Genomic DNA, 22,024 nt, shown 5'->3' on the forward strand with positions numbered 1-22,024 from the left:
GGTCCAACAGATTCCCAACATACCTCATGCTGACTAGATGCAGTGCATGGTGCGTGCAGCAAGGAGTCCCAAGTCGTTTGTAGTCTCTCTGAAATCGTTAACCTGGGAACAAACCACTGATAGATTTTTCTGCTATTAGCCTTTCCTTCTTTTTTTAAAATTTGGGTGAATGTGTGAAAATTATGAATCAGTCAGTCACCGTTATTAATTGAAGAGCTGGGAATACCTCGTTAATGTATTTTTAAAACTGGTGTTGGACCCTCTGTGTATTTCAGGTTAATACTTTTAAGCAGTTTTCAGCACGTTTATCTCACTTTATTCTCGTTCTCCTCGGACCTTCGTAGCCATATCACTTGTATAAAATAGGCTGAGATCTAGTGACTGTAAGCTGTGGTCTCAGTAAACAAAGGTAAGCTCTTTTATTTTCTGATTAAAGAGAAAACTAACTAAAAGTCAATAAACACAACGTGCATTTATGACAATCATACAGGATGTATTTGATCTCTCTTAGGTCTTATGTCATCATATTACCTTTAAAATTTTTATGATCTAAATGTAAAATAGTAATTTTTAGTATTTGTTTTAATACCCTTGTAATTACTTTTTATTCAAGAGAGACATTTCACTTTTACAAGTTAAATGTGTATATGTATGTAGAAACTTATGATATTACATATATGTGAATTACACACACGGACCTGTTTGAATAAAAGAATTTGGTGGTGGGAAGAGTTCACCTGAGAAGACTTTAACGTCAGGGCATTCTTTTGGCCAAAGTGCTAGAATTTCATAAGCAGCAAGATTGGTAACAGTGCTGGTAGGATCCATTTATATATGTAGCTGTTACACAAGCAGAGGATCAAAGTGCCAATTTCTCAAGGGGAGAAACTTCTCTGAGAAATGAAAATTTCTGATCTGTGTTGTACGCCCTAATACAACAGCAGCAAGAAGCCATAAAAAGAAAAAGCAATAGAAAATGAAAAAAAAACCCCAAAATATTAAGGTAACTATGGAAAAATATGTAATTAAGCTATTTGCAGAACCAACTTTGGCAAGACTCAGAATGGTAAATACCCAGTCTGCAGAGACCAAATAGACCTAAGGTAATTCATCTGTCTTTTCCAGGTTAGGTAGCTAGATGATTATTTCCCATCTTACTCAACCATCATGGAATTCATTTAAAAGATGTGAGGGTTAAGCCAAATATTTTAGTAAGGGTTTGCTTGATTTAGTGTGTTCCCTGAATACATTTCATATGTGTTAGATGTTCTGTGCTGAGGCCGTATATGATATATAGAGATTAAAATGAATTTTATGTTTTATATGTCTCTAAGAAGCAGTTTTGTTTTTATTACTAATTTTGAAGGTTGCTGGAACAACGTTTTTTCCCATACAGAATCTGTATGTACGGTGAATGTGGCTTTGGCATCTATAAAAAGGTTGTATGAGGTCTAGCTGACTAGTACTATGTACATTAACTTGGCTAGTAGTTTATTTATAGATAATAATATAGGCCCTCTGATACTAAAATAGCCATCATTTGGAAATTCTCTCATTTTAAGTATTTCCCTGGCAGTTTTGAGAGCCTGAAACTAACTCTGGTTTATGTTCATGGACCTCTTTCCAAGTAAATGAGTGGAATGAAATGAAGAACACATATTCCACTCCTTTATAAGCAGTTTTTATAGTATAATGAAGACCAGAGTGGTTGCTTTAAACACTGGCCACATGTTTTCAATGACAAGTGAGAGGGATTTTATCCTTATAATCAATCCTTAATTATAACTTACCTGTTTATTAGATTTCTTTAATAACTGCAGTGGAGGCAAATCTTCAGTTGTGAGTTAGGGGAATGAACTAAGATTTGCAGGTGCACCCCACCCCTGCCCCCAGCAGTTAGATTTCTAGCAATTGAGAGTTCCTAAAGCAGAAAACAACCTGCTCTGTGAATGGGCCTCCTGTACCACCACCCACTCAGCATCCTTGGGGATGGGGGTGGGGTCTCTGTAAAGTCCTCAGAGCCAGAAAGGTTCTGCTGTATTTGCCTTGCAAACTACAATGATCTGATGCCATGTAGTGACCATCGGTTTCTCAGTGTCACTCCGAGACCTGGAAGGGAGATAGGTGGTAAATGAATGACAACCACAGTTAAGAAAGTACCTACTGGAGAGATGAGTTTCAGTATTGATATTTCTCTCTTGCAGTAACTAATAGAGCACAAGCTAGTAGTTATGTAAGAATGAGTCTCTTCCCTACTTCATTCCCTCTTCCAGAAAGACTGTTTTAAGTCAGGAATTCAACTTGAGTTAGTTGTAAGAATAGATATCCTTTCCCACCTTATCATTTTAGGTAGGAGCTAACAGCTTCCATTGATACTTGAAGCAGTGATCTTTGGAGATTTAAAAAAAAAAATAGCTCCACAGTACAGATTAGGTTATGTAAGCTTTACAGCACAGCTAGAAATAGGGAATGGAAACCATGTGGGAATCTGGGCCAAAGTATTTCTCTCCCTCCAGCAAATTCCCTTGGGGCTTGGGAATTAGATGAGTTAATATACTTAAAGTGCTTTTTTGAGTGCCTGGTGCACAGTAAGTACTCAGTAAATGTTGACAGCTCCTACCACAGTTGGCTGAAGTGACAGAAGGTGTGTGAAGGAGGCAGCAAGACTGCTGCCAGGTAGCCAAGAAGCGAGTGCATGGTCTGCTCAGGGGAAGCTGCATTGGGTCAGTGGTATTTACAGGTTTGGGATGCTCCCATACTTTGCGAGAGGACTCCTAGCAACTGGGGTCTAAACAGGAAGCACAAAGCAAAACACTTGGTGAGAGAGGTAGTGTGGAGAGGTGGTGACAGGCCTCTACTGGCTGAAAAAGCTTGTGTTTCTGCTGTGGGGGTGAAATCATTGGCCAGTCTGCTGCCAGGGATTCGTAAATACTTGCTTTGGGATTTAAATGTGCTTAGAACTTCAAAAGGGCTGAGCTTAGAATATCAGGCTGCTGATTCCAACTTTCCTACCAGTGCATTAATAAAAAAGAGGTGAGTGATTACAGTTAGCCCTGGAATCCAACATCCAGAGCTCACCACCAGTATTTGGCAGTAGAAAGCGAGTTATTATAAACCACAGAAAGAGGAGCCTGGGTAGCATGCATTGAAGGCCACTGACTCGGATGCTTCTCTGCATAGCATTCCTGCAGCTTCTGTCTTCCAGTTTCCTTCAAAACTTTGGAACAAATCAGCACTCATCACCACATGAGGCCTCCTCTGTGTGTTAATCTTAGAAAAAACACCTCGGCCTGCCCATCCATTTCTTTTTCTTTTCAGCAAAAGGAAAGTTTTTTTTTTTTTTTCCTTTTGGTGAGACCGGGTCCCTTGGTTGAATATACAGCTTTCTGTTCCTTTCTGTGCTGAGGAAGAGTGGGCGAGTGTATCCCTGTCCTGGCAGGTGGTCCACTAGGTGGGGGTTATAGATTGAGTTCTGTGATGCTCTAAATTTATAAAAATTCTAGACAGGGATTGAACATTACCTTTAAAGGCAAATGAGAGATTTGCATTATAGTCAAGAGGCTTGTTTTTCCCACTCTTTTAATGGTCCCAGGAATCTTTATTTTGCAATGGGAAGTGAGAGGAGGGACAGCCCTGCCTCCAGGGGAAACTCCAAAGACCTACTCTCTTGCTGTAGCCCCAAAGCAAAGAGCTGTTTGTATAAAGTTCTGACAGCAGTTACCCCATCCCACAGTTGTGACTGGTGGTGGGATGGGCGTCTCACAGAGTCAGGCTTGAAGGAGGCCTTTTCTCTTTTTGCCCCTCCCCCCCCTTGCCTGCCCCTTGCCCTTGACCAGCCAATTTTAATAACTGAATTCCTTCGTCCTTCTAAGCTGAGTCTTGGTTCTTCTTTGCAGAACTTTGCCATTTCTGCAAACTGTGCTGCCTCTGCTGGGGGGGGGGGGGTGTCTTATGAAGATTGCTACTATCTGCCCCGACAGCTCAGGGGAGACTGGTTAGCATGTCTCCCCTCTTCCTGCCTCCTCCTCAGTGCTTCTGGCTGCACTGCCTCAGGGCCTGTCTCTCAGACTCCTAGATTTGCTTGCCTTGATCTTCTGTAAGGTTGGGATGAATGGTCTCTGCATTTACATGTCAGCTGAATGTTTCAGGTAATGAATTCAATAGTAGCTGTAGGTTTAAGCTATTTTGGGCTGTGGGCAGTAGATTGAAGGAGGAGGAACAGAAGAAAAAAGAGAAAAGGAAGAAATGCTCAAATTGCTCTCTTGTGTGGGCCAGGTACTCAGACATTCTTCAACAGCCTTCTCGGTGGTGATGGTCTTCTTTTAAAGATAAGAGACTGAGGCTCAGAGTTAAGTGCTAGAGTTAGGAATGAAACCCCACTCTGTTCGATTCCAAAGCCTCTTTCCACCATAGCATGCACCTGTGGGTGCCATCTGGATGAAGGTGAGGAGTGCCACATGGCAGGAAGGACGTGCACAGGCAGTGGGCTGGGCCCAGCTGGGCCTCCCCTCCCTGGGTCTGGGTTCACGGGTTTCCTGTGGAAGCCAGGCTCTCTGACTTGAGGTTGGTCTTGACCAAATATCCTGGCCTCTTAAAAATAGGGCTATTTTCTGTTAGACCAATTGGATAAGATTGTTTAACAGACTGGGAAGATAGGCTAGAAGACTAAGGTGTGGCTGTATGAACAAAGGAAGTTCTTGTATTTCAAACTTGTTCGAGAATTTGAGGTCTGTGCTTCCATTTAGCTGATGGCTTTCTGAGGCTAGGCTCTGTCTGGCCTGAGATTGGTGATGGGGATGCCTTAGAAGATTTGAGCCAGACTCTAAAGCCTGGTGAGGTTTTGACTCACGGGGTAGAAGGAAGAGGGACCTGGAGGGATGGCAGCCCAGGTTTGAAGTGTGCAGAGGATGTCCCGGTGCTAAGCAGAGCGGGGGCAGTGGCACATTGCAGTGGCCTGTGCCAGTCATCAGGACTCTCCCTGGACTGGGCTTCAGGACAGGCTGCCAGCCTAGAGGAAGCAGGCAGCCCTCTAGGTTGGGCTGTGCTTGGAGAGCCCTGCTGGGGTGGCTTTGAGGTCTCTGAATTACTGCCTGTGAGCCACCCTGCTGACTTGTCAGAGTCTCTCTGCAAACCAGGTCAGCAGCTCCTTTCCTGACGAACTGCCCCCTGGGTCTCTGCCTGGGGATGGAAGCAGAATCCCATCCAGGGAAGGACAGCCGTCCCTCAGGGCCCTTGGCAGTTGGCCGTTGTCTCTGCGCCAGCTGCCGAGATGCTGGAGTAGAGTAGGAGGAAGGCACTGTTTTAACTCAGCCGCATGAGTTCAGGCCAGTGACTTGCCTGTGAGGAGAGCGACACTGGCTGGCAGCTGTCTGTCCCCGCCCTGCCCCTACAGTTTGGTGAAGTTGCAGCACGCAGCTCTTATTCCCACTGTGCAGATGAGGATGGTGAAGAGCAGGGACCCCTCCAAATCACCCAGCTTGTTTGTGGCAAAACATTGTAGCTCCTAATAAGTGAGTTCATAACCACACAGAAGAAATAACATATCTTCCACTGTTTTTGGAGTTAACAGAAGCCCTTTCTTAGGGATGAGATTTGAATTAGACCTAGAAATGATCTCCTTTTACAGCTAAGGAAACAGAGGCTTAGCCACAGTGATCTGGCCCAAATTAAACAGCCAGTGGCTGTGCCACCTGTCCTGATAGCGTCCTGATAGCTCTGTGTGCAGCCCGCGTCCACCTGGTCACCCCTCCGCTCTGGGATGCATTCCGCGTACCTTTCCTCCACACTTCTGGGTGATTTGAAACAAAATAAGCAAAAACCAAGGATCCCCTTCCCTCCCCCACCCCACCCACCATGTGGGGAAAAATCCAGATGTCAGGTTTATTAGTCTTTGGCTCTTTTGGAAAACCGTTGGTGAGCTCACCCCTGGGCGGGGGGATGGACTGGTTAGCCTGGGGCCGGGGCAGCCTGTTACATTGCTGCTCTTGCCACCTGCACAGCTGGGTGTTTCCACACCATCTCTTTGGACTGTAACAGAACTTTGTAATCAAGTGCAAACTAGTGATTGCTGTTGGAGAGACCTCCCCCAAGGGTTGGTGGGGGTGTGGTGTGCTGTTAGAAGTGTACTTTTTATATTTGGCTTCATCCATGTTTTGGCTGCCCTCTGTTGTCTGTCCCTGCCTAGGCCTGTCATTGTGCGCTCCAACCAAAGGGGTCGCCCTCACAATGACACATTGCCCTGAGTGCTCTGATGCTGGGATCTTATTGGAGCCTTCCATTATGGAGGTGGTCTCAGAAGTTGCTCAATGTTCTAACCCCCCTCATGTCTTTAGAGGCTATAGTAAAGGAAGTATTGTGGACATTTAGGAGGTCAGAAACCTCTGGAAGGTGGCACCTGGGGAACTCTGGGAAGCTGAAAGCCCCTCAAAATGAGATTCATTGAGGCTAGTGAAGGAGAGACTTGGGAAGATCATGGACCTACCCATCAGCTATTTTAAAGGGTTACATTTACTTGTATGTGGCTCCAGAAGGGTAAAGATAGTTATAGGAAGCCAGTTGGGCAATTTGGGCTAACGTGTGCCTCCCAGGCTGCCCCTGGGAGATTTGCTGTGATGAGAAAGGAGGCCCTTGGTACCAGGAGTGTTTAAGCAAGCCAAACGTTTGCATAGTGCAGAGGAGTTTCTGCCATGGGGTATCACATTTGATCAGAACACTGATGTGTTTGCAGACACTACCAAGACCGTTTCTACCCTCTTGGGAATATGGATTCATTGAGAAACCTTCACTGTCACCTACTGCTATTTACCAGGCTCTGTGTGGAAGGAACAGCTGGAGAAAATATCAGGATTTTCAGCTTAGACAACTGAGTAGAAGGTGAAACTGCCAACCAAGATAGGGTGCACAGGAAGAGGGAGGGGGTGCTCAGGGGCTTGAACAGATCAGTTGTCTTTAACTCTGGCAGGCCCCACACTCAGTGCAGGACCTAGGTGACCTAGCCTGTGAGGAGGCTGAGAACCTGAGCGGCTCTGACAGGAGTGGCAAAGGCTTCCCTTGAGACTGATCCAGGAGCTGGATGGGAGTCTGCTGGGAGGGTCGTAAGGAGAGCTTCCAAGAAGGTGGGGGGCGGCGGCACAGGGTGTGCACAGCAGGGGCACAGCCTTGTGGAGCAGCACAAAGTTACTTGCTGATAGGAACTGGGATGGTCAGAAGGGTGAAGTGGCAAATGGGATGTGTAATTTGGAGTCGCTTGGGGGAAACCCCTGGGTATTGTGCCCTTCAGTGATTATCCTCTTCCAAAATGGTGAGAGAATCCTAGAGGGTTGATTTAGATAGCTGGATGGGGAAGGACTTGAGGCAGGAGGAAGAGGCTGCTACAGATGCAAGAATGGTGTGTCTCTTCATAGGCCAAGCTCCTCACCTGGACTGAGCGGGAGGGTGGGCCTGATGGCACTCAGTAGGGGGCCAGGGAACCACACACTCATTAAGGGTAGCCGGGGACCCTCCCAAGCACGTCTGTCTCCTGGGCCTCCGTTCAGGAGGTCACTGAGAGGACAGCGGCACTTGGGGCCAAGATGGGGAAGGTGAGGGAGGCTGGGCAGGAAGGAATGATGGAGAGGCTGGGAAATGGGGGTTTGGTGGCCCAAGTCCTCCTCGGCATGGGGTTATGAGCCCTCTTGTGCTCTTTGGGAAGTATCTCTTTGACAGTGGAGAGAGGTTTGCACGCTCCTGGGTCAGCATCTTCCCTTCCCCAGTTTTCACACGTCTGCTCTGCTGGGTTTGCCAGTCAAGGGGAGTGACGGGTACTGGGTGTTTATTTGTACAGTGGACTTCTTCTTCTTCTTCTTCTTCTTTTTTTTGTTTTTGTTTTTAAGAAGTGTTTTGATTTCTTTGCCTGGGCCAGGTCTGGAGCTCACTGGAGTCAGCATCTATAAAACATGGTGTTTAGCTGTGGGAAGTTACAGACTGGCTTTACAGAGTACTTGAAAGAGGGCAGAAACACCATGTAAGATTTCTGTGTCTAGCTCAGGCCTGTCACCTGTTTTCATACTGAACAAGTGGCAGGAGGAAGCAAGAGGAGTCCAGGTGAGTTTCTGCACCCCTCTTACCTCTAGCTCTGTTGGGGACTAAGGCTAAGGAGGCATCTGTGGTTCTGAACCTTTAGGTCAGAGCTGTGAAAGGTTACAGGGGCCCTGAGACACCCATCCCTCAGCCTTTGGGGTGGCTAGGAACCCAGGGTCAAATATCTCCAACTACAAGCAGCCTTGTCTTTTTATACCAGCTGGGATACCAGACATCCCACCTGTGTGCGTCAAAATGTGGAAATATATGGGAGCACTGCCTTAGCCCTGGTATTGACAGACTTTCTGGAAAGGGCCAAACAGGAAATCTTCCAGGCTCTGTGGACCATTCACTCTCATGGCTACTCAGCTCAGTTGTGGTAGCACAAGAGCAGCCAGAGACAACAGTGCATAAGCAAATGTGGCCTGGTCCAACAAACTTTAAAAAAACAACCCCACAGTAGGTAATGCGTCCTATTTTGCCAACCTGTCTTAGACTGTAGAGACTCCTCACCCCTTGGTTTATTCATGACTGGAAACTTCCACCTGATGCCTGGCTCATCTACCTTCCCACAAGGGCCTCCTGAGAGCATCTGTCCTGTGTGAGTGCTGAGGAGGAAAGGGCAGTCCTGGCCCATAAGGACCACAGGTTTTGAGTGAGTGTGTGTGTGTGTGTTTGTGTGTGTGTTGGGAGGGGGCAGGATGCATTGACAGGTGAGAGCAAAATACAGAGCAGAACAGGACTTGGGGAAGTCCAAGGTGATGGGGCCCCGAGGAGAGAAGAGGCTCAGGTGTCAATCAGGAGGGCCTTAGGAAGGAAGCTGCTCTGGAGACGAGGAGGGTGTGTGAACACCAACAACAGTACAGTCATGTGAGCATGTTGGGCCCAGCCTGGGAAGGGCCGAGTGCCAGGCTAGAGCATGGACCTCATTCTCTGGGTGCTGCGGAGCCAGTGAGATGTTGGGTTCATACAGTAAACTGAGCACAGATGCATTTTAGCAACATCACTCTGGTTGTGGAAGACCAGACCTGTGATTACAAATGGTATCTTGGGTTTTGTCTAGACTTTTAAGGCAAGAATTAGGTTAGAGTTGGTAATCAAGTGGAGGGAGAGGCCCAGACTTGTTGGTTTTTCTGGCCATTGGCTTTGGGGGCCAGGGAGCACACTTTTTTGACCTACAGGCTTTTTCTCTTGCTGTCTGTCCTAAAGACCATTTAAATATTCGGTCTCAAACCAGAATTAGATTTTGGCCTTGTGTGAGGGTAAAAATGAACTCCCCCTTCCTTCAGAATTGAGTTTCACTTCCAGGAGAGCTTCACTTCCTTCCTGTCTGCATGTAACCAGTGCACAGAACAGGACTTCAGAGAAGCACAGATGATGGGTGGGACTCTCGAGAAGCCCACACACGACTGCCACACACGACTTTAGCCTGTGTGTAACAGGCTAAAGCCAACACTGCTCAGGTGCATCACAGACTGCCGGAGGCCAGGCCTTCTGTTGGGTGCAGGGGAGATTGAGGTGAGTCACTCGTGGTGCCTGCCCCAAGGTGCTCAATGTAGTTGGGGCGATGAAAACAGTTATGAATATATATAGCGCTTTCTACTTTCCAAACCTGCCTCCCACCCCCACCCCCACCCTGGGGTTTCTAGGCAGGCGAAGGGAGCCACTGTATGTTGAGCATTGGTGACATGCCAGGGCCCAGGACTGGGAGCTGCCCATGTTCTCCTCTGGTGAGGAGGGGGCTGTGCGCTTAACGTGCAGTGACAGGAGCTACCGGGAAAGGGCCCTTGGGGACTGCAGAAAGACCATCTGGCCTGACTGCTGCATGGAAGCCCTGCAACAGGCACAGGGTGGGAGGTGAGGCGCCCGTGCCACTCAGGGGAGGCACGTGCCTGTAGCCCCGCAGCTGGGAGGTGCGGTGTCAGCTGGCAGCCTTGCACGTCTGGGGAGGCATGTGGACTGCCTGCACCCTGGTCCCCTGAAGACCCGGTCAGCAGGTGAGGGGTTGGGTGCTGCCCTGGGCAGGTGGGCCTGGCCTTGTGCGGGAGGTTGACTTGGAAGGTGGTAGGATGTGGTACCCAGAAATCACTGAAAACCTGGGGACTGTGTGCTGCCTGCCGAGGGAGCCGTGTCTGGTCATTGCTGGACTCCAGCAAGGGTTACGGGAGCCCTCGGGGAGCTGTGCCTCCAGGGCCTGTTGGATGCCAGCCTTGGGCTTGCCTTCTGTGGAGGGCCTGCCTCTTGGAATTTGGTGCCAGGGCTGAGGGGGCTTTCGTGCTCTGACAGTAGGTGCGCCATGTTTCTGAGGAGCACTCCTGGTGTTTTCCGGAGGGGTCTGTGGCTCAGGGAAAAGAAGGGACAAAGGTGGGGCGGTTGGCGTGATGGTACCTGGGGTGGCTGTGCCTCAAGCAGCTCCATCCTCCCCTGTGGCTCGGGCCTCAGAGGGAAGCTGTCAGCGGTGGGGCCCAGGCACTTGCCTCTCCTAGCACACAACTCCTACTTAGGGACACAGATGGTCAGAAGGTTCTTTTTTTTTTTTTTTTTTTGACTCTAACGGAAGTATTTCTGTTCTGAAAAGTTAACGTTTGTTGCTAACGGAGATGAAGGGAGGGACAGAAGAGTTTCAGGTAGCTCAGAAGATCCTTTAAGTCCCTTCTCGATGTGTGATTTGTTAGGTTGCATTTTAAGTGTCCAGCCTCCCCCCCCCCCCCCCCCCCGACTTCTCCAGTCTGAGCACTGCTTAGGGGTTTTGGTTTGGTGGGTCACTGGCAAGACACGGTGCTCCAGACACAGGCTCCCTCCTTGATATGGGTCACAGTGTCAGCCTGCCTGAGGTCATGAGGCCACCCGCCAAGCTGGGACTGACCTGACTGCCCAGATACTTCATCTGCCCTGTCTACCCTGTCGGGTCAGGAGTGCTGCCATTAGATGCTCCCCTCCCTGAGCGGCATGGCGTCTCGTGGGCTGGCAGGGTCATAGTGCACCCCTTCTTTGTCGAGGGGACGCCAACATCTCCCAGTTCTCTTGCTCACTGACTGTAGTGGTTTCTCAGTGTGGGGCCTGCTGTTTCTTGCTTCCTTTCTTGGAGAGGAAGGCCTATATCTAGAGACTCAGCCAGGGAGGCTAATTACAGGCAGCCTCAAGGCCTGTGAGCGCCTTACTTCCGGCACCTTCCAGGAATCCCAGGTGTCTCTGGCTCACGTGTGGGCTCCCAACTCCCGATGCCCTTCCTTCCCAGGGGCTTGAGGAAGCAAAGTGAACACTTGCTTGAGGTGGGAGTCTTCCGCGTTTGTCTCCCTTGTTGTCTGCTGACCTGCGTGGGGCAGACTTCATCTACTCTGGCTCTCAGCAGGCTCACCTTGTGGATTTCCCCTAAGTGTTTCTCAGCTCAGGCCGTTCACCCAGGGAGCAGCCTGCTTGCTGGCCTGAGTGGCTGCTGGGGGCCCAGCCACACCTTCGGGAGAGGACAGCCCCTTGAGGTAGCCCTAACTAGGGTGAGGCAGTGAGGCAGTGCTCCCCGGTTTGCATGCCATGCAGTGTAGCTCTCTCAGAGAGGGGCCTACAGGATGCATTTCCTGCCCCAGGCAGCTAGCTTAGAACTGGAGCCCACGGCTTTTGGAGAAGGAGCTTCCCTCCTAAAGGAGTAAGTAAGTGGCCCTGCTCAGCCTCAGCCCCAGGGTGGGGAATTCCAGAGGTACGGAGGAGGCCGAGTGAGTATAGTTGTGGGGAGAAAACCTATCCCTACTGCACGGTTACACATGTGACATTGGACTTCTGGCTGTAGCTTGGTCTCATCACTCTGGTCTGGTGATGACCTAGGTAGCTTTTAGAGATCAATTTAAAATACCTATCTGTATCTATTTACTGTTCTTTCTGAATACACAAGTGTAAATAGTATAATTTGCAGTGCAAAGTCCTTGGCAATAACTTTATGTTGTGTATTATGTTGAAAACCTTGGCAAACGCAACCACCACGGCTTGTCCTTCCCCTCTGGGGCAATGATTACATGTAGGACTCTGAACGTGAAACCTTCGGCGTGGTTGAAGCAGCGGCCTGCATGTGTGGACAGTCACCAGTGCCTCACCCAGAGATGCCTGGCCTTCATCCAAAGGGACTCTCTTCCACTCCACCACCCACACTGCGGCTCTTCCGCACTGACTATGTTGGACTTTGCCATAGACTGACCCTCTTGTCTGGCTGCTGCAGTTTGTCTGTAATGCCCTGACATGTTGCATTCTCCCCATTTGGATGAATAAAAATAAAAGCTTCTGTCTTAAACAGCAGTGGACTGACTGGTTAAGTGAAGACTGTCACTTTGTGAAATGGTCAAGTGCAGGACCGTTTTCCTGGTCCCTATGACTCTGGTTCAGATCACGCAGCAGGTTCTTCCTATCACATAAAGGCACGAGGGGCCAAGGCCTGTTTACTGTCCCTAACAACTCTTTGTTTCTTCTCTGCTAACGGTGCAAAAAGTTTACTGAACCTGAAATCTGAGCCTGGCACCGTGACCTAGCAAGTGGTGAGTCATGGGTGTTGAGTGAGGGCTGAATTCTAAAGCTTAGAATTCACTGGGGACTTTTCACACACCTTAGTCTTCTGCTCACACCCTTTCCCCAGGGCTGGCAGTCCCCACAAATGACACATCGGGACACTAAGGCTCACTGGGAAATGTATAGAACTTGTAGATGGTAACAACAATTTGTAGCCAAAACTGAAGCTCTTCCCCCTTCGGGAGGGTCCTGCAGTGGATCTGCCTCAGGCCTGCTGCTGCCCATCAGGTAAGTGCCACCACAGGGTGGACGGAGACACTGGGGGTCCTTGCACGCTGGCCTGGGCCCACCACTGCTCCCCTGCTCCCCTGCCCATCATGAGCACAGGGGACAGCCTGTTGAGGTGAAAGGGGGGGGGTGGGCACACGGTTCCTGCTGGGTGCCCCGGAAGAGGGGGAGGTGGCGGCGGCTCCTGGTAGGGCAGGATCTTGTGAGCACAGGCAGCCAGCCTTCCACCTTTACTTACAAATCTAAGAATATCCTGATCGGACAGCTGGAGGGAAGAGTATGCACGAAGACGACCAAGAGCTTACAGCACCCAGCAGCTCCTAGGACACAGAGGATGACACCTGAGAGATGAGTGCTGGGTCCAAGGTCACAGCCTGGCAGCCTGGATCTGCCCCCCCCCCCCCCCCTGCACCAGTGTGCAGGTTTGTCTTCTGCAGTGGAGTGCTAGGAGGTCACGCACCCACAGCTGCCCTGCTGGCTGTGGTGTTAGAGACCTAGGGCCTGCGCCACGAACCTGTGTGTCCTATTTCTTCACCTGTAAGATGGGGAAAGGCTGAGCTTTCCATCTGCTGTGGTCCTAATCCCCGCTCGTGCTTCATCTTTTTTGACCCCCTCCCCCCAGAAGGGTCAGGGGACAGAAGGAGGCCCAAGGTCAGAATCAAGCCCATCTGAGCAGGGGAAGCACTCTAACACTGTGAACGTCCACCAGACTGAGGAGGATAGAACTCTTCCAGGTCACAAGGGACCTGTGTCACCTGCTTACTCCATGCTGCATAGAACCGGATTTCCACAACAGTTGGGTCAGTCAGAGCTGGGAGTGGTGTTCTCAGCTTATTTTTAGCTCCTGGGGATTTTCTTTTCTTCACTCCTGCCACGGACACTGGAAATTCAGAACAGAGGGGTGGCAGCAGTCCTGCAAGACTGAGGAAGGTGTCTCCTCCCCGCTGGGAATTATTACCAAGGCTCTGGGGTTCAGTGGTCCCTGCTTAGTCCACCCAGCCTGTTGTGTATTTTCACTGACCTTTCCAGCAGCCCTGAGCACGCACCGTCTGGGAAGAAATGCGGCCACTATCAGAACCAGGATCTGAGTTTTCCAACACAAAGCCTCATGCTCTAGCCCCCTGCACAGTCCTCGGCAGTATCCCCACCCACCTCTGAGTCTGCTCCCACTCTGGGCACCAGCAGCTTCCCCTTCACCAAATCCAATGAGCCCTTTCTGGTCCTGCCCTCACTCTGATGCAGAGCTTGCTCCTTTCCCTCCAGATGGCCCAGCCTTCCTCCGTGGCCTTTTCTCTTCAAATGGCACTTCTAGGCCTGCAGCTGGCTAGCCCTGGCTGTCTGTCCATTCTGTGCGGTCTCAGCCACTCTTCTCACTTCAGCTAACCTGCCAGAGCGGGGCTTCACCACAAGGGGTGACGGTTCTACCCGGGGATGTGAAGACCTTTCTAGTGCCAACTGGTGGGACGTGGTGAGGGACGTTGCTAACCAGCTGTAAGCGCAGGACAGCGCCTCACAACAAAGGACGGTCAGTAGTGTTGACGCTCTGAAACACTATGGTAGAGATGCCTGCACAAGTCCTGAGCATCTGTGGCTTCTGGGTACATCCCAGCCATGTTTTCCTTGACTGTCTCGAGTCCACAAACCAGGAGCTCCGTTTCTCTCCCTGTGTGTCCTCCCCTCCCTCCAAGTTTTGATGACTCTCCAGGAACTGTCTCCAGTCTGGCCTATTTTATCATCTCTTTAGACTAAATCTTTCTTGCAACTTTTCTTCCTAAGGACTGCCAGGGCACTTACCCAATTTTTTAAAAGCAAGTTGGCCTAAAACTCCGTAGTCGTTCCCTTGACCTTCAAACTGCTTGGCCTGGGTGGCCTCAACCTCATCCAGTTTCCCTCCATTAGACCATAGTGCTAACTACCCACTGCTGCTTCCAGCTAAACATCTTGTTGCCTCTCTACCCAGCAAACCCCTTGGTCATGGTGCAGAAGACGCTCCACACTGCTTCATCTCCCTTGCAAATACACAGCCCTCCCTGTCCCCACAGGAGCCCATACACCTGTTTCAGTAGGTTTCTCAGTCTGGGTCTTCACACCACGAGGGGACCTCGCTGAGAGCAGGGCCCATTGGGATCACGGGAGGCCTCCTGTTTCCTGGGCTGACTGGCAGACGGACTTCTTTCTCTGGGGTGGGCACAGCTGGGACATGAGGATTTCTGTAGAGTCCCTGCACTTCCCAACACCAGGACCCTTGGGAATCAGAAAAGCCTAGAGCAAGCTGGCCTTTCTGGATTCCTGCCCCCACTGGCCAGAAGTAGATTCTCCAGTCTGTGAATGGCAAAGGGACCCCAAATGTGCCCTGGAGCTGCTGTCCTGGGCTCTGCAGGGCACCTGCCAAGGCCCAGGCCCCTCTAGGCACTTGCCCAGCTTCAGTGCAGTGGACAAAGACTGGGCAGGGGCTCCACTCACCACCTTCCCTTCTTCGCAGGCTGCGTCTCAGCCCGTTTCCATATAAGGCCAGAGGTAGAGGGGTCCCGGAGGGGAGGAAACCGCAGGGTTGGGGAGGCTGCTCCTCTTCCTGCTGCAGAGAAGGGGCGAGGTGGTAAACAGAGATGGCTAGGTGGCCTGTGCATCCTTATGGTGCAAGAGAGGACCCCTGCACCATAAGGGAGCTTTCTAGGAGATGTGTCTGTCCATGCCGACCTCTCTTCCTGAAGTCTGAACAGAGCAGAACTGGACCCCAGCTACTTCTCCTGCATATTCACATTTGAGGCTCGGAATGCCACCTCCTGTCTCTTCCCCGGGAAAGATGCTTTCATCTTTCAAGGTCTTACTATACTCTTAACTCCTTAGGCCTTCTCTAACCCTCCACTTCACAAATAGCGCCTCACTCCATAACCACAACACTTTATTTTGAAGAGGGTAATCAGTGTTAGCCACAGAGATGCAGGCATCAGCCTCGTGGGAGGGGAAGCTGGCACACTGGAGCTGCTTGGTACATGTGAGTGCATGAGTAGGGAGGTGCCTGGTGCCCACACCTGCCTGACAGCACAGAGGGGGATCTTCTCTGTGTGTGGGAGTGGGTGCGGGGGGGGCAGGTGCACATAATGATGAAACCGGTTTCTACAAAGTGATGCTCTTTGTACCAAAATATTTAATGAATATGCTGTTAAAATAAAACCAACAAAAGGAATAGTAATACAATTTTACTGGTTTATATTTCAATTCATAAAGTTGACACACTGGAACTACCCTAGCACAATGTCCACGCACCTAGTTGTAGATGGGCTTACAGCTGTTTCGGTAACTGAACAAGAAAGACACAAAGCGGTGGAGGGTGTGTGGGGGAGGGGTTGCCTCTTGTCACCTCCCTTACCACAGATGACTTCAGCAAGCGCTAGGACAGCCACCAGGAAAAGAGATACAAAACAAGCCAAGTATCTTTACACACAGACCAGTGCCTCTTAGAACAGCTACCTGCACCCTGCGTGCGGAGGCGACGAGACCATTGGCGCCAGCCTGTCAGCATACCGCTATATAAATTAAAAGGCTAGGTTATTTATTTACTTAAAGGTGCTAAAACCTCCATTCCATAGTTTTGAAGTGAGAACCTGCAAGCCCACCTGAACAGTGAGGTCCACACCCAGCCACACTCTGGGGAGGGCCCAGGGCCCAGGCAGCCTGGGAGGGAGCAGGGGAGGGACCTGGAAGCCAGCAGGACGGGCCTCAGCACATACATCTTGCACAGGCATTTACAAGAACACACACACACAGTGCCGTGTCTTTCTCACTTGTATGACCTGTTGTGCAAAAAACACTAGGAACATTTTAGTCAAGGAGCATCTCCCAGCTCTTGTGAGGGCAGGGAGGAAGGGAGCTTGACAAACCCGGAGTGAAATCAAGTGCCCAGATATCCAAAGAATTAGCTTGTGCAGATCTGTCTTAGTCTGGGATTTAAACACTGTCAGTTAGTTGCACAGGGAGAAGATATTTATTTACACACACACACACACGCGCGCGCGCGACACATGAAGCAAAATAAGATTTGTCCACGTTATGATTAATCCTGTCTCACGTTGGTCAAGTCCCCAGCCCAGCCCCGTGAAGTTTTGGCAGCTGACACTAAAGAACAACAGGAACTACGAGAGTTGCATAGAATTGATCAGAAATGTGAATAATGCCAAACCCAAAACCTGTGCATCGTGTGGTTTAACAAAACTAGGTGGCTGCAACTACAACCAGGAAACCCCTATTTAAAACAAAGTGCTTCTCCACGTGTACCTGGAGGACCCTATGCTGGCACTGAAGTAGATAAGAATTATTTGAGTTACTGATCCCTTGCCCACCCTCCCACCAATACATATAATATGTATATTAAAAAAAAAAAAAGATTAAAGGTTTAGAAAAAAACCAAAAGCCTGAAGGATCCCCAAACTCTGACAATGTCAACTCAGCCCTTGGGCTGGGTGAGGTGGTGACCCACACCAGGAGGAGGCTGGGAGCTCACCCTGAGGATGGTTTCCCAGAGCATGTCCAGAGCCGTCACTCAGCCAGCAGGTCTGTTAGCATCAGTAGTTAGGAGAGCCTTACCCTCGAGGCTGCCTGCTTCATGAGCTCTGGTCCAATGACCTACCAACATGCTTCTATGGATCTGACTTAGGTACATTCTGGTCCTGGGACATATCACAGAATCACACATCTGGCCAAAGAAGGCAACAAAAGGTGTTGTGTTTTCTGAAGATGTCTGGAGGCAGCCACTTTGCTCAGCAAGTCTCTTTCCCTTGAACCCCTGTTGCTGTCTTTATGGAGCTCAGTGTTCGGTTAAACCACGTCTTCTTGGCGGCCTGTACCTCATTTAGGGCAAGGCCTAAATGATGCTCCAGGTCCTGCAAAAGGAACAATGTACATGAGCATGCCAGGCTGTGGTGTCAATGACGCTGCCTCCCCAGAGCTGAGCCAAGACAAGAATTCAGCCTATTTTTCTCTTGAGAGGCCTCTGGACATTCCCCCAGTCTCCAAGTGGCATAGAAGGATCTGGAATCCCTAGAGTTCTGAGATCTTTCCTAGTTAAGTTCTCTTCATTTCTTGCCTAGTCAATTTATTAAAACAACCTCCTGACTGAGCACCTCGCACTCTTGTCCACCTACTACACACTGGGCAGACAGGGCTAGCGCTCCAGTAAAGACCACGTCATTAATTTCCAGCAAAGACCTTTGAAGTCTAGACTCTCAGGCAAAGCATTTGAAGTGTTTCACGACTGGACCCGGAGGCTCTGCTGCCAGCTCAGAGCCTACCTCCACCCCTACCTTCCTGACACTCCTTCCTGGCCAGGCCCTCTCCTCCCTCTGGTGCTAAGCAACCATTCCCTCCACCAGAAATGCTCACTTTCTTTCTCTTGTGCAGCTGCAACCCTTGTTCATTCTCTGACCACAGCTCACATACTGCTGCCTTGGTGGTGGCTTTTCCTGATTGTCCTGGACAGTCGCACAAGCCATGTCTTAGCTTTGCAACCCCAGCACCTAGAACAGGGCCTGGCAAAGAGCAGATGCCCAGTGAATGTGTGCGACGTGGGAGACCAGGCCCTAAGCTCCAGACCTGAACTTGGTCCCTTCCACAAACCGTGCTTGGGGCCCACCAAGTGCCCTGTATTGGTGCTCAGGGAACTGGCCACACAGGATATAGGTTACCCAGGTAAGCCCAATTTCTTCATCAGGAACAGAGGCTCAGATCAATCAGGTAACATATCCCAAGTCACAAAGCTAGGTAAGTAATGGGAGCTGGGGCAAAGAGCTGGCATTTGTGAAGTCCTCAGACACTGTGCTGAACCCTTTCTGTACTTTATCTTAGTCTTCAAAGCAAACTATCAGATGGGGCCTGAAATGTGAGGTCATGTACTAACCCAAGGTCCCAGGTGCTGATGCTGCAGCGGTGATTTCAAAGCATGTCTCTGCTCCACCAAAGAGATTCCAAGCTTGATGGACCATTATGAGAAAGTCCAATTCTTCTGACAAGCCAAATACTAATTACACATCCATTGGTAAATAACAAGTAACGGGCTTCTTCCCAGAAGGATTACGGTCAGAGTTTCAAAGGGAAGAAAAGCTCATTTCTGGGGTGTCTAGCCCGGGGCTGTTACCTGAATCTTACACTCCGCTTCCACCAACTGTAGCTTGGTCTGTGCCAGCTCCAGTTCCATCTCTCTCAGCTGGTTCTTGAGCGTCTCCTTCTCTTCATCTGTGTCCTCATCTAAAACTTCCTTAGCTGAGCTCATACCCTTTATGCGACCTTCTTTATTGAAAAACTCCCGGCAGCGTTCACAGTCATCCACTTTTTGCTGAAATTGAATGTCAGATGTGAAGGGTCAAGGAAGAGAAGCCAGCCCTGCAGGAAGCTGTGGGCATCTCCTTTTGGGGAGCCAAGAGGTAGCTTCTGGGTTGAGCGCTACAGCTTCTGAAAAACTCTGTTCTCTTTGTAAACTGGCAGATACCCTAGTAGAAAAGCCATGTAGTATCCTGCACTAAGAGCAATAAAAACATTCTTATATGTTGGTCTGGTCACCTCACTTCCAGGAACCTTGGTTAAACAATGAAGACGCAAGGACTAAAGATTTATGTGCAAAGATTTTTCACTGCAGAATCAGAAAGAGAAAAATAATGGGATAAACTATTCAACTACTATAAAAAATTAATATACACTGCTGTATTCATACAAGGAAGCTCAATAAAGTGAGGAATTTTTCATGACATGGTACAAACAGTTAAATGCTGGGTCAGTCAGGACACAGAAATGTCTGTAAGATATAGTTACAAATATATACCATGTCTCATCAAAATAATATGCCCCTGACTGGGAGAAACCTGATTTCATGTTCCTCTAAGAAAGTATTCCACCAATTAAACCACTTTATTTACGTATTTATTTGATTTTGAGAGAGAGCGAGCAAGCAAGGGAGGGAAAGAAGGAGAGAGAGAATCCCAAGCAGGCTCTACTCCCAGGGAGGAGCGTGACACAGGGGTAGATCTTACCATCCTGAGATCATGACCTGGGCCAAAATCAAGAGTCAGACACCTGACAAACGGAGCCACCCAGGTGCTCCTGATTAAACCACTTAGAAGGCCATCAGTCATAAAATATCTCCCAATTTCAGAGATGTAAATGTGAAAAAAATGCATTTTTCAGAATGAATAACATTTTGTATGTTGAAATAAACACAGAATAAGCACTAAAAGAACATACACCAATGTATTAATAATGGTGATATTATCTGTGGTTAATATAAGGGTTTGTTTTCTTACTCTTATTTTCCAAATCGTTTGCAATGAGCACTGCTGGTTTTAGAAACAGATGATAAATTACATTAAAAAAACCAACACTGCTAAGTTAACACACTACTTACGATAGAGGCTGGATGCCATCTTGCCCCAGGTAAATGGTGATGTGTGTGGACAAGGCCATGAGCATAGAACTCTCCCACCTTTCTGTCCACTGAGTTGTAAATATGTTAGCAAAGCATCTTTTAGTAAGTTACTCATCTTGGAAAAATTTGGTGAGTGCTCTAATACAGGTACAGCTTAAAGAAAGCAATCACTGGGCGCCCGGGTGACTCAGCTGGGTAGGTGTCTGCCTTTGGCTCAGGTCGTGATCTCAGGGTCCTGGGATCTGAGCAGGGAGCCTGCTTCTCCCTCTACCCCTCCCTTCTGCTTGTGTGCATGCTCTCTTGTTCTCTCAAATAAATAAAATCCTTAAAAAAAAAAAAAAAAAGGCACTGAGTTATAAAAGCCCTAAATTGGCAAAAAACTAAAAATTGAAAACTAAAATTTAAAAAATTCAAGTCTTTATTGGATTTGGATCCATTATAGCAGAAGGAAGTGAGCTCAGAGGGGGAGCGTCCTCATCTTACAGAACGTGGGGACTGAAAAATGAGACCACAGGGTCCTGACCACTGCATCTCCCACCTCAAGCAAAATCTGCTGCTGGTAGGGCTCGATCAGCCCAGCATGGCACTGCAGGCATCACCTGCTGTACTGACATTTGCAAATCTTGGGTCACTCTTTTTACAGTCATGTCATCCAGGGGATGGGAAAGGGCAATTGTATTTCGAGATCTAAATCCAGAGCTCTCTGGGTCTCATCCATACCCTCTTCCAGAGGAAACGGGCACACCAGCGGCTGTCAGTTTCTGAGCCAGGCCACGACAGGCCTCTGATCAGGTATCTGCCAGCTTCTCTCATTCTTGAGATCACAATAAACTACCCCCTCTCCAATCTGTTGTGCCAAGCAAAGCACAATGAACCAGGTGGTACAGAACAGAATCTCTTTGGTAAAGGAAAACTTACCCAAATCTTCTCAATTTCCACTTTATTAGCTGTCTGCTGCTTCTCCAATCTTTCACTCAATTGAGAACAAATCTATAGAAACAAACATAACGTGACAGTCTCTTGAGCGATGTTATCACGTGCAGAATCTGGGCTTGGGATGAATTTGGCGGTAGAGGCTGGACCAGGCGGCATAGGCTGCGGCTGCACAGGGTGAGGAGGGGTCTGAGGGATGGGCAGAGGCCATCCATTGGCCTAGGACTTGAGGAACCCGTCAGTGCCACACTCAATGGCCGAGAGTTTACAGACACTTGCCACACTCACGAGCCAGCATGAGATCCGAGTATAGGAAAGAATATGACCAATTCAGTTATGTTCTGAAAACAACCCACCAGGGAGAGAAGTGGTTCTACATCATGTGACCACAGGGGAACAGAGGCTTTAATAACATGCGTGGCTTTCATTAAATGCCTATTTACATGCTGGGCACTATGCCAGGCTCTCTATAGGCATGATCTTAGGGAATCCTCATGACAGTTCTCGGAGACAGTGAGCATTTCTTGTGTCACCACTGAGAATCAGTGGATACCTGCCTGGTCAGTGCAGACGCAGGGCCAGGAAGCACTCAGATGTGGAGGGGACACATGCATCCAGATAAGCAGGGCCTCCGGAGTACACAGCCCACTGACAGGGTGTTCACACTCACCTGCTTGTAGTCACCAATGATAGAACTGTTTTTTTTAATCTCAGATTCTGCTTTGTCGAGTTCCCGACGACACATTTCTTTTAACTGCATACATTAAAAAAAGGGAAGAGTGAATGTTCTAAGAAAAATATACAGCTCTGGCACTCGCTGCTGAGTTCTGGGGTTTCCGGAAA

At 49.1% G+C, this 22,024-nt stretch overlaps 2 protein-coding genes across 9 annotated transcripts in view; one reads left to right on the top strand and one right to left on the bottom strand.

Annotated features, from left to right (window-relative positions):
* Window positions 1-12,342, top strand: part of STRBP (spermatid perinuclear RNA binding protein) — a 143,325-nt gene extending 130,983 nt beyond the window's left edge. Inside the window, exons 18-19 of one of the 3 annotated variants that reach the window (XR_008663687.1) lie at window positions 276-9,576; window positions 12,072-12,342. Coding sequence is in view for 1 of the 3 variants with exons in the window: in XM_055319517.1 (XP_055175492.1) it covers window positions 276-280 (5 nt within the window). In the remaining 2 variants the exon portion in view is untranslated. Of the gene's footprint in view, window positions 1-275 lie in introns of all 3 variants that reach the window. The other 2 variants (XR_008663688.1, XM_055319517.1) reach the window with 2 other exon arrangements.
* A 3,623-nt stretch (window positions 12,343-15,965) lies between these two features.
* The window catches only part of RABGAP1 (RAB GTPase activating protein 1), a 169,333-nt gene continuing 163,274 nt past the window's right edge, over window positions 15,966-22,024 (bottom strand). For 4 of the 6 annotated variants that reach the window (XM_055319488.1, XM_055319462.1, XM_055319480.1 and 1 more), the window contains 4 exons: window positions 21,852-21,935; window positions 21,167-21,238; window positions 18,968-19,165; window positions 15,966-17,717 (listed from right to left, as the gene is read on the bottom strand). In XM_055319488.1, coding sequence (XP_055175463.1) covers window positions 17,595-17,717; window positions 18,968-19,165; window positions 21,167-21,238; window positions 21,852-21,935 — 477 coding nt within the window. In that variant the 3' untranslated portion in view covers window positions 15,966-17,594. Of the gene's footprint in view, window positions 17,718-18,216; window positions 18,363-18,730; window positions 18,836-18,967; window positions 19,166-21,166; window positions 21,239-21,851; window positions 21,936-22,024 lie in introns of all 6 variants that reach the window. The other 2 variants (XR_008663674.1, XR_008663675.1) reach the window with 2 other exon arrangements.

This window comes from Nyctereutes procyonoides, unplaced genomic scaffold, assembly GCF_905146905.1.
Source record: "Nyctereutes procyonoides isolate TBG_1078 unplaced genomic scaffold, NYPRO_anot_genome, whole genome shotgun sequence".
NCBI lineage: Eukaryota > Metazoa > Chordata > Mammalia > Carnivora > Canidae > Nyctereutes > Nyctereutes procyonoides.